At 53.8% G+C, this 12,223-nt stretch overlaps 1 protein-coding gene across 4 annotated transcripts in view; it reads left to right on the top strand.

Moving 5' to 3' along the window:
- The first annotated feature begins 1,350 nt into the window (after nt 1-1,350).
- CIC (capicua transcriptional repressor) overlaps nt 1,351-12,223 on the top strand; it is a 43,284-nt gene continuing 32,411 nt past the window's right edge. For 2 of the 4 annotated variants that reach the window (XM_035117942.2, XM_060275626.1), the window contains exons 1-2: nt 1,351-1,502; nt 6,828-9,425. In XM_035117942.2, the coding sequence (XP_034973833.2) occupies nt 6,860-9,425 (2,566 nt within the window). In that variant the 5' untranslated portion in view covers nt 1,351-1,502; nt 6,828-6,859. Of the gene's footprint in view, nt 1,503-1,875; nt 2,762-4,097; nt 4,549-6,827; nt 9,426-12,223 lie in introns of all 4 variants that reach the window. The other 2 variants (XM_060275625.1, XM_060275624.1) reach the window with 2 other exon arrangements.

The raw sequence follows: 12,223 nt of genomic DNA on the forward strand, positions 1-12,223 counted from the left end.
TTAAACAACAACTGAACAGGTTAAATGCATTTTTGCAGGGCCCATTTCACTAGGCTGTGAATGCACCATACATTTAAAGTGAACTCTGAGATCACTGGATCTCAGAAGATAATAATAATACTACCAGATTTGAATATTTTCTCTTCCCAAAAGAATTCTGGGCACTGTAGTTTGTTAAGGGTTGCTACAGTGCTAAGAATTCATTGAGGGAAAGAAAGTGCTTTGGCCACCCTGAGTGGTTGGGGAAACCCAGTCGGATGGGTGCCATATAAATAATAACAGGATGATGATGATGAAGGAATGCAGGGGGTCTCCTAACAACTCAGCACCTTTACCAAACCACAGCTACCAGAATTATTTGGGAGAACCCATGGCTTTTAAAAGTGGCATCATGGCGCTTTAAATGTATGGTGAGGATGTGGCCTAACACTGCTTCACTTCCCGGACCCTGCTGTGCTTCTGTGTTGGCAACTGCAAACACTCTTCCAAGGAGACAGGATTTGGCCGAGGGCTCTGGGTGCCTTGAGGAGCAGCTGCTTTGGAAGTCAAACCTAACGGGCCAGCGCTTTGTCCACATGGAGGTGAGAGAATGAGCATCAGAAGACACACCACTGTCCCGAGGAAAACAGCTGCCACGGCACGGAGGCCCCTCTCGCTGCGCTCTCCGCTTACTGTACTTAAAACTACAACTTCAGGCAGAAGGAATCCGTAGCTGTGCACGACCAGACACGCCGCCGCGCAAGTTAAATAACACGCAGCCAGGGCGTTTCTGGAGGGTAATTTACAGGCGGCGTGAACACGCCTTTCCCCTTCCTTTCTGCAAAAACTCAGCAGAGGCGAAGAGGGTGGTGATGGTAAAGCTGGTGGTGAAGGCTTTAACTTAACCTACCCGAGAAGGCCTACGTGCATTTTCGTAGCACGCGCCAGTGTGGCTGACCTGCTTTCTTTTGTGTGTGTGTGTGTGTGTGTGTTGCGGAGCTGAGAAGGCGAAAACTGCACAGCGCTCCGGATAATTGTTTTGACTGGAACGCCAAGTAGATCGTGCTTGTTGCATTTGCTCAAGTTGCATCGGGGTCAATTGCTGGCGCAAAACGTGTGTGTGTGCATTGCACGCTCTTGTGGGAAAGTGACGGGCCTGCACGCGCAGGTGTGTGCGCGCGCGTGCGAGCGATAAGTCGCGCGTCCCCTCCGCCGACAGCCGCATCTTCCAGGTTTCACAACTCCCGACTTCTCGCCCGTTCCTGTCCTGCCGAAAGCGCGTCCTGGTTGGCTACGAACTCCGGCAGCGCCGGCCAATGCGAGCCCGCCCTGGTGACTTCATTCCTCGGCCGCCCCAGGCGCGGATTGGCCGCTGCCGATCCCGCCTCCTCAGCCCCACGTGGGGAAGGGGATCCCGGTCCGGACGCTGATTGGCCGTGGAGCTGTCGGCGGCGGCTCCGCTGTTGCTGAGGGGAAGCGCGAGCGGCCCGGCCGGGACAAGGGAGGCCAGGAGCGTACGACCGGTGAGTTTATGAATATGCTAATGACATGCAAATTACGTAAAAATGGACCTTCCGCCGAGGAGACTTGGGATGGGAACGAAGTCCACCCTCCCCGTTCGCTCCGCTTGCCTCAGTTGTACTTTGCAGCCCTGCGGGGGGAGGGGACGGGCTAGAAGTAACAAGCGGAAGAGCTTGATGGGAGTTGTAGTCTTTCCTAGGGGAACTCCCCAGGATGTCTTACAGGGCTGGCAGCTCTTTTGGACTACAAATCCCATAAGGCTGTGCGCGGAGCCTTGGCTTCTTTAGAGTTCTGTTGCCCCAAAGCATGATGGGTGCGCTAGTCTTTTACGAGTACGTCCCTCTGCTTTTCCTATCGGTATCGCTGGCCCTGAAGATTCTACGGCACCCTGACCATCCTGAGGGACGGCGCGGTGAATCCTGGGAGTTGTGGTTCTTTCTCTGGTAACTTCCTGCTTTCTTCCATAATACTTTGGGAACCATGACTTCTACGGCCGGCAGCCCTTGCGCGCTCAGCGTTTCTAATGAGGTAGAAGCCTGGTTAACAAGGCACTATGGGAATTGTTGTCTTTCACACCTACGCAGTATGGGAAGGATGAGTGACAAGAACTACAAGTCCCATGAAGCGTAGCTCCCCGTTTCTGCCTCAGCTGTGTTTCGCGTAGCGTCATGGGAATTAAAGTTCTTTCATCGAGGGTTGGAAGAATCAATCAGCTGTGGGTGAAAGTCCTTAAAGACTACATGTCCCATGAGGCTCAGAGGAACCTCGCTCTTCCTGTTCTCCCGGCGCCCGGTAAACAAGTCTGTGTTCTTGCTCCGCCTCTCCGTTCCTATTGGCTACTGTATGGTGGGCTTCTCCCACTTCTTCCTTAATTCACCTTTCTACAGGCTACTGTAAGTGCTTCTCTCAAGGGAGGGGCAGGAATGCTTTGAATAGTCTGGCCGACCCCTTTCAGCACTGATAGGCCGCACGCGCTGCCTGTCTCGGGAGGTGGGGAATGCGCAAGTTCTGGAGGCGAGCTATTGGTGTTTACGAAAATCTGTCATGGAGTTGTGGGTGCCGATTGGACAGTGGTTCCAGCTGGTCCAGATTCATTCACCATTTTGTCTGTTGGAGTAAAAGGGGCTCGGAGGGGCCGAGAGGGGCTCGGGCTGGACCATCGGAGAAACGGGGGGGGGGAGTAAAAACTGGACTGTACCAAGACTCCCTGCAGAAAGAATTCTGGCTATCCTAAACTCCCTGGAAAGAGGGGGTCATTCAGGTAAGGGGGGTGATATTAACTCCAGTGCCCCCCTTCCCAAGGAGGGGGAGGGGAAGAGGAGGCTCCACATAGGGTTAACATCTTCACCATAGCCTCCAAAGGAAAAGGAGGGAGTGGGATGCACCAACTTTACTCCCCCTCCTCCCCATTAGGTCCCGGGAGGTACCAACTCCCGCAGCCCCAAAATGGGGACCCTCAGAGTTGAGAGGCAGCAGCAGCAGCAGCTGAGATGCCCGCTTTTTATGTGCCACAACTTTTGGTGGTTTTACTCAAAATAATTCTAGCAGGGGGAATACGATCTCTTTTGAAACTGCTAAGGCAGATGGGATCAAGGCGAGAGACCAGCTTCGACCACCCAACCCCCCAGCTCCCCTTCCCTGGGCATGTTTGGGAGGGCAAGTGGATTGTGATGCACCACCAGGAGGAGAGGAGCGATGATCCTGGCTGTGGTGGGATGACTTTGAGCAGGGCAGCGGTCCAGGCTGAGACCCAACACCAGTTATTATGGGATGGGAGGATTGGCAGGGAGGCCTGGCCATTGTGTGTGCGTGGCAGGAGGTGTTTGTGTGTGTTGGGGTGGGGGTGGGGGTGGAGAGAAAGAGGGAGCCAGGCTGGTGCGGAGAGGAGTTGCATAACATGGGAGGGGTCTTTGGGAAGTTAGTTGCGTGGTGGGGCCATTGCCAAGAGCGAAGGAAAGTCTTCTGCTCAGCATTTGGGGTGAGCAAGGTCACTTGTGGGAGGTGCTGTGGGATAGAGGGTCTGTCTTTCAGATATAAGGCCATGGACAGGAGCAGGTGATACTTTGCTGCCTTTGGGGAGGGGGATGCTAAGGAAGAATGACATGGCTGTGTGTATATGACTCTGGGGGGGGTAGTAACATGAAAATACTCAAAACATTTCCTATATGGGGTGGGGGGGAGGAGATTGTGCAGGGAGAAGGTGTGTGTGGGAGTGAGATCAGGTTTAATTGTTCCCCGGCCACACGAGGTATTAGCATGCGGACCTGTTCCGATTGCCATTTCAGCCCAAAGGTATGTAGAGTAACAGCGTGTGCCTCTGAGCTCATACAGAGTGCCGCTGCTTCACCACTCGGGAACAGAGCACCCAGATCTTCAGCTGAAGGAATCCAGAGCAGATCTGGGGGAAAGGTGGGAGTAAGAGGAACATGTTTAGAGGGTTTGAAATGGGGGAAGGGGGGCAGCAGCCATGGAGAGTCTGGCATAACCTCTCTCTCGAGGAAGCTTGAAGCCAGGGAGAGCGTCCGGAATGATAACATTAGGAATGCTGTGTCGAGCCAATCCTTGAGACTGTTCAACCATAGTCTGTTTTTTTCCAGGAAGCCTCTTCTCCCTCCCTTTTTGGTGGGGTGTGGGGAAGAGGAGGGGATTTGGCCTACGTCCCTGCGGATGGGTTGCAACTCTTCCACATTCCTTTGCACCCTGCTCCTGTCTCCAGGCCTCAGATTAGACGGGAACTAGGAAGGATTCCTCCGGAGGTCTCCGAGCATTCCTCTCCCTGCCCACCAACTGTACCCAAGCCAGTAGCAGCAGGGGGAGACATGTGAACAAGGAAGGAACCTCCCCCTGCAGAACTTGGGGTTCTTTGGGTTATGCCTGAGGTCTCTGCACCCCTTACCAGGGTAGCACATTATGGAAAGCCGTTGAGAATACGTGTTGGCCATATTGAACAAGTGAGGATATGCCGTTTTCTTGCGCTGCCTCATGTGAGTTTCTTCTCTGGCCTTTGGCACAATGAAGCACAGACAAACTCGGGAAGCATCTGATGAGGTAAACAGAAATGGAGAGAAGTGTGTCTCAAGAGATGCTGGAAAGGATGAAATCTTTTTATTATGCTAGCCCGATTTGTTTAGGCCGAGCAAGCCTCCTTGCTTGGGGGGGGGGGTTATCTTACACGTTTCTTTATAAGCTGCTCAGGGAACATCCTTTTTGAGGGACCTTGCAAAACTTGCCTGGTCCATAAAATCTGACGGTCCTTACGGCATAACACCCAGTCCCCAGGACCCTCTTGCCTCTCACTTTTTATTCCCCATGGATGCTTCTGCTGCATAATTAAAAATGAAGGCTGTTAGGGAAATTTTGCCCTAACAAAGGCAAAGGACCTCCTCCTGGTGTTAACATCACCCAGGTGCCTCTTATTCAGAATGTTGAAGGTGCAAGCCGTACCATACCGAACCCTGTATTATATAGTAAGTTTTAACGCCTTCATCTGATGAAGAGTTCTGTGTTGCTTGAATGCTTGCTCTCCCATTCTGTAGAATGGTCACGGGGAGCCTGTGATCTTCCAGGTATTTTTGGACTCCATTTCCTATCAGCCCCAGCCAGCGCAGCCAATGGCCAGGAAGGATAGCATTGTAGTCTGGTGGTGTTAAGAGGGACTTGGGTTCCCCGTTCCTGATTTATAACATAGCGTAGTTAAGTGTCATGACTGACTTTCCTTGGGGTGGGTGGGTGGGAGCTGGAAGGGATCCCCAAGGGTCATCTATTCCAACCCGCTGCAATGCAGGAATACCTATGCTCTTTTTTTTATTTCATTTGTTCTTGATTTTTATGGCAGTGGTGCAAGGGGTGGCTATAAGTGCTACCCAACCATTAGTGTAGCCTGCTAAGTGCCTACCAAAGCGGTGTTTGTGTTTTCTCTGTTTCTGAATACAGTTATATGAGGTGAAGGAGCTCAGGGCTGGGAGGTGGGCAGAGAATGATGGGACGGGGCAAAATAATAACAACAACAACACTTATTATTTATACCCCGCCCATCTGGCTGGGTTTCCCCAGCCACTCTGGGCGGCTTCTAACAGAAGTATTAAAATACAATAGTCTATTAAACATTAAAAGCTTCCCTAAACAGGGCTGCCTTCAGATGTCCTCTAAAAGTCTGGTAGTTGTTTTTCTCTTTGACATCTGGTGGGAGGGCGTTCCACAGGGCGGGTGCCACTACCGAGAAGGCCTCTGCCTGGTTCCCTGTAACTTGGCTTCTCGCAGTGAGGGAATCGCCAGAAGGCCCTTGGCGCTGGACCTCAGTGTCTGGGCAGAACGATGGGGGTAGAGACGCTCCTTCAGGTATACTGGACCGAGGCTATGGAATATGTTGCCACGAGCCTCACACAAGTGAGAAGTAGCAGGTGGATTTGTGCTTGCGGGAAGGGTCTTTTTTAGGGTTAGAGCTGGGAAAAGACAATGGGAGCAGGGAGTGTTTTAAGAATTGCATTGCAGGGGGTTGGACTTGATGACCCTTGGGGGTCGCTTCCAACTCTACAATTCTGTGATTCTACAAGGAGACTTCTGAATCGGGCCAAGGGCCCATCTAGTCCAACGTCTTGTTCTCACAGTGGCCCTATATTTGCTTCTGGGGAACCAATGAGCAGAACGTGAATCACAGAATCTTAGAGCTGGAGGATCATCTAGTCCAACCGCCTGCAATGCAGGTATCTTTGGCCCAACATGGGGTTTGAACCCATGACCCTTGGATTAAGAGCCACAAGCTGTAAACAAGAGCACTCTCTCCTCCTGTGGTTTTCAGCAACTGGTGTTCAGAGGCATTACTGCCTCCAACTGTGGAGGCAGAGAATAGCCATGGAGGGTACAGCCACCAATAGGCTTATTTCCCATGAACTCGCCTGCGCTGCTTTTAAAGCCGTCCAAGCTGGTGGCTGTCACTGCCCTTTGTGGGAGTGAGTTCTGCACTGGCGAAGTACTTTCTACCCTGAATCTTCCCAACATTCAGGTTCATTTGATACCCAAGAGTTCTGTTATTAAATGTTTAGAATATAATGGATGCTTTCGCTGAAATTCCTGCATTGCATGGGGGTTGGGCCAGGTGACTCCCTTCCAACTCTATGATTCTATATGACATCCCCACCCTTTAGCTTGAAACAAAATCCCCAGGTTCTCAGAAGCTGGGTGGCTGCAATAGTGGGGAACGAGAGGCCAGATCCTTGGACCAGTAAAAGAGCAGGTATGGGGTTTTGTCACTCTGGTTCGCTGGAACCTTGGCAGAATGAGCCTCTGCCTGCTCTTGTAACCTTTGCCTCTTGTCTTTCTCACCTCAGCTCCCTGAGTCCACACCCAGCCTGGAGGGAATATGAAACCAGCGAGGAAGGCTGCTGGCTCCTCCTCCTCCTCTATTAGCAGCAGCAGCAGCAGCAGCAGCAGCCGCTCCCCACCCTCCACCCGGGCGGCCAAAGCCCAGAAGCGGAAGGCCACTGAGGAGGGGCCCAAGCCCGAAGAAGGAGCAGGGGAGGAGTCTCTAGATCAAGCCCCGCCTATCCCAGGTGCCCGGTGCCTGCAAACGCAGATGGATCCCGGCCTGCAGGAGTTGGCAGGGATGCCCGAGGACCCCTACAAGCTGCCCGAGGGGGGCAGGGACCCGGGGACTGAGGCCTGTGGGGCGGAAGCCTCCCTAAACCGCAAGACGGCCACTTTCAAGTCGCGGGCGCCCTGCAGGAAGTGCCCGGGGGGCGACGAGTCGAATGGCAGCGAAGGCGCAGCGGGGCCTGCCGAGGACGAGCCCAGGCGCTGCCCCTCGTCCAGCACTGACACCGCCAGTGAGCACTCTGCGGACGAGAACGACAAGGGGGCGGGGGACGCCTGGGCCATGGCCCCAAGCGACTACGACCTGCGGCAGCTGCGCTCACAGCGGGTGCTGGCCCGGCGTGAAGGGCTCTTTCAGCCGGCTGTAGTGAAGCAGATCCGCCGTGGGCAGGACTTGGGGGTGCAGTTTGTGAGCGACCGCGTCACAGCGTACTACGAAGGGGCTCTGGGCTCCGCCGTGGTGGACGTGGTCCTGGACGCCACACCTCCACCGGGGGCCTTGGCGGTTGGCACATTGGTCTGTGCTTGCGCGGACCCTGAGGAGACGGCCTACCGGGAAGGCACTGTTGTCGAGGTGAGCGCCAAGCCGGCTTCCTACAAAGTTCGCTTTACTTGCCCCGTCGTCCTTCCCGGCACTGCGGCAGCCCGCAAAGACTCTGCCTGGGTGCCACGCTCGGCCCTGCGCCTCTTGCGCCCACCATGGAGCTGTGAAGCTGCCCCCGAGGACAGCAAACCGCCTGAAAAGTCGCCTCCGTTGCCAGAAGAAGAGAAGGTTGCCCTGGCCCTCCCGTGCCCGGACCCAAAACAACCAGAAGACGCGGAAGTCTCCAAGATCAGCGCCTGTGTGCGGGCAGAGGAAAAGTCTGTGGTGGTGCCATCTCAGATCCTGTCCCCGCCCAAGTCCCCGGCTTTCCCTCGCCTCCCCGAGCAGCCGTCCCCGCTGCTGAGCCCGGATGCGAGCGGAAGCCGCAGCAGCAGTGTCATGTCCGTGGACAAATGCAGCACCCCGGGCTCGTCCCGCTCCCGGACACCCCTCACGGCGGCCCAGCAGAAGTACAAGAAGGGGGACGTGGTGTGCACACCCAACGGCATCCGCAAGAAGTTCAACGGGAAGCAGTGGCGGCGGCTGTGCTCCCGGGAGGGCTGCATGAAGGAGTCGCAGCGGCGCGGCTACTGCTCACGCCACCTCTCCATGCGCACCAAGGAGATGGAGAGCCTCTCAGAGGGACGGGCCAGCGGGCTGCGGGAGGGCAGCGCTGAATTTGACTGGGATGACACCTCGCGGGACAGTGAGGCCAGCAGTGCACGGGGGGACTCTCGGCCCCGCCTGGTGCCCCCCGCCGACCTGTCCCGCTTCGAGTTTGATGAGTGTGAAGCAGCTGTCATGCTGGTCTCCCTGGGCAGCTCTCGCTCGGGCACCCCTTCCTTCTCACCCGTCTCCAACCAGTCTCCCTTCTCACCGGCACCCTCTCCCTCTCCCTCTCCCCTCTTTGGCTTCCGCCCGGCCAACTTCAGCCCCATCAATGCCTCACCCGTCATCCAGAGGGCTGCTGCCCGCAGCCGCCACGTGAGCGCCAGCACGCCAAAGGGCGTTGGAGGCACCGTGCTGAGCCCTGAGATGCTGCACCACGCGGCCTCCCGCGAGCGCCACCACTCGGGCATCACCTTCCAGACCAACCTCACGTTCACCGTGCCCATGAGCCCCAGCAAGCGGAAAGCCGGGGACTCGCACCACAGCAGCACAGGCTCGGCAGCCGACTTCCACAAGAATGAGAGCCTCGACTCGGGCGTCGAGTCCGTCTCACACACGCCCACTCCCTCCACACCGGCTGGCTTCCGGGCCGTGTCGCCCGCCGGTGCGGGGCCCTTCTCCTCCCGCTCCCAACAGGCTTCCCCACTCTTGCTGGTGCCCCCACCGGCCGGGCTGACCTCCGACCCCAGCCCCACCGTGCGCAGGGTGCCCGCCGTGCAGAGGGACTCGCCTGTCATCGTGCGCAATCCCGACGTGCCGCTGCCCTCCAAGTTCACCGAAAAGCCCCTGGAGGGGAGGGTGGGCAGCCCACGGGTGGGGAAGGCCGGCTCCAAGGAGCACCTGCCAGGCAAGGGACAGCTGCAGATGCCGGTGCCCATCAACGTGGGACGGACTCTGCCTTCCAGCCAACCCTGCGTGGTTTCAGCCTCTGAGCAGGCCCCGCCCATCTTCAGTGTCTCCTCCCCCTTCCAGCCAGTCGCCTTCCATCCTTCTCCTGCAGCCCTCCTCCCTGTCATCGTCCCTGGAGAGTACACCAGCCACCCCACACCTAAGAAGGAGATAATCATGGGAAGGCCTGGGACAGGTGAGTTGGGCTGGTTGCTTAGTTTGTTATTGTCTTTAACAAACTAAGATGAAAATGAGGCACTTGTCTGTGCGTTAGGCCCTATGCATATACCTGCTTTGAATCCGCTCCGACTTTGCACTAACTGTTTTCTTCTTTGCACCGAGAGAGGCTGTGTCTCTGTTTCGGAAAGAGAGTGTGCTGTATGGCCTAGTGGCTGAGAGAGGTTGCTTTGGATCTAGGTCTTGGAGATCTGATTTCAACAGCCACTGCTGCCCTTCTGCTGTTAGCAAGTACTCCTTTTTGGGGGCAGCGGCAGCAATAGCATCCTGCTCTGCAGGGTTGTTGTGAAAGAAAGGGCATTAAGGACTGTGAAGGACATTGTGAATTGAAAGTGCTCCATGAGTTGTAGGTACAAAGAGATATTTTACTCAGTGCTGTTCGGAAGCAGGAAATGTACGCTGGCTTTGAGGCTGCATCCAGGAGGGAGTTTGAAAGTTTCCACATAGTTCATCTGAGGATAGTGTTTTCCTCCAGCTCTGTGCAGCCAGCCTGGTGCGGATGTGATTCAAACGCGACAATGAAGGGCAGGCAAAAGGTTTGTTGATGCTCCATTTTGGGTTTGTACCCTAACCTCCTCTGCATAGCTGGTGCAATGTTAGAGACTCAGATACCCTGTTTCTCATATTTTAAGACATACCCATAAAATAAGCCATAGCAGGATTTTTAAGCATTCAAGGAATATAAGCCATACCCCGAAAATAAGACATAGTGATAGGTGCAGCAGCAATGCCGGCCACGGCAGGAGGAGGAGGGAAAAAATAAGACACCCCTTGAAAATAAGCCATAGTGGGGGTTTTTGAGGAAAATATAAATATAAGACGTGTCTTATAATATGAGAAACACGGTATGTAAACTAGGCACCAAATGCCTCCTTAAGCCAAGGTTACAGTCGAGAAAAATGGAATGCCTAGTTGCCATTTTTGGGCAAGTCTTATTTTTCAAAGGATAGACTGAATGTGATTGATTCTCAGTTAAACACCTGGCTATTTCAGATGACAACCTTGAGCTCGGTTAAGAACTTTGAGAACTTAAAGAAGGAAAGTCACTTGATCCAGGGACAGTCCACATATATAGTGGCCTCTTCTGACCTCTCTCTCTTTATGGACCATTCATAATGTAGAAAGACTCTTCACAACTGTGAATGTGAGCAGGGCAGTGGGGTGGGGTAAGTGAAGACAACCGAAAACAATTAACTATAACATTGTTCGCTGATCCTGCTCAGGCTGCACAGAAACAGCATTTGGGTTCCAGAAATTCATCCTGACCGTGCAGATAAAATATAACTGGTAGAATTCTTCAGGGTGTGATATTAGTGCGTGAAAACAGTCCGAATCCAATGATCCCCAGGCATGCACCTTTAGATGGTGGAGTTGTCAGGCCCTATCCTGGCACCTAGGCATCTTCACTTAGCTGCAAGTGTCCGATAGCCAGGTGCAAAATGCGCCTGGTGCCTGGCTAATTTCAAACACTGAGCTGGCGGCAACATTTTCATGAGAGTTCTGCCACTTCAGGCCAAAGGTCATGAGAGCAGAAGAAGGAGTCCTGCAGGATCAGGCCCATGGCCCATATAGTCCAGCATCCTGTTCTCATAGTGGCCAACCAGGTGCCTGGGGGACACCAGCAAGCGGGATCCGAGCCCTCTCTCCTCTTGCAATTTCCAGCAACTGTTATTCAGAAGCAATACTGCCTCCAACCGTGGAGGCAAAACACAGCCATCCTGGCAAGAAAGCCGCCCCAAGTTATTGGCCATTGCTGCAAGTTCCATGGTTAGACTCTGTGCTGTGTGAATAAGTTATTTCTTCTCTCTGTCTTGAATCTTTCAATGTTCAGCTTCCTTGGATATCAACGAGTTCTAGTGGGAGAAAAAACTCTCCCCACTTTCTCCATGGCAGGCATAATTTTATAAACTTCCATCATGGCACTTCTTCTTTACCTTTCTCTTTGCTAAAGAGTCCCAAATCATAGTAGAGTTGGAAGCGATCCCAATGTTCATCTAGTCCAATCCCCTGCAAATGCAGGACTCTCAACACACGGTCTCCTATCCAATTTGGAACTGCACTGGACCCTGCTCAGCTTTGCAAATGTGCCAGCAGTTTTCTTGCTGTTCCAGCCTTTCCTTATAGGTCACTCTTGTTCATGCTCCCCACTCCTACTGTAGCCCAGTATCTTAGGGCTTAGGGAGCTGGGTATGTTTAGCCTGGAGAAGAGAAGGTTAAGGGGTGATATGATAGCCATGTTCAAATATATAAAAGGATGTCATATAGAGGAGGGAGAAGGGTTGTTTTCTGCTGCTCCAGAGAAGCGGACACGGAGCAATGGATTCAAACTACAAGAAAGAAGATTCCACCTAAACATTAGGAAGAACTTCCTGACAGTAAGAGCTGTTTGGCAGTGGAATTTGCTACCAAGGAGTGTGGTGGAGTCTCCTTCTTTGGAGGTCTTTAAGCAGAGGCTTGACAGGCATATGTCAAGAATGCTTTGATGGTGTTTCCTGCTTGGCAGGGGCTTGGACTGGATGGCCCTTGTGGTCTCTTCCAACTCTATGCTTCTATGATTCTTGTTGTGTTTTTCAGGAAGCAGGGGCACAAGGGGCAAGGAGCCCCACACCCCGCTGCCTGCCTGCCTGCCTGCCTTCGGGCAACTGCTATTCAGACTCCTCCTCCTTGTGATTACTGTTGTAGTTAATAGCCATTGAGATATTTTTCCTCTGTGAATTTGTCTCTAGCCTACATCACGACCCAGCAGCAAAGTCCTTG

Source organism: Zootoca vivipara, chromosome 6, assembly GCF_963506605.1.
Source record: "Zootoca vivipara chromosome 6, rZooViv1.1, whole genome shotgun sequence".
NCBI classification, from domain to species: domain Eukaryota; kingdom Metazoa; phylum Chordata; class Lepidosauria; order Squamata; family Lacertidae; genus Zootoca; species Zootoca vivipara.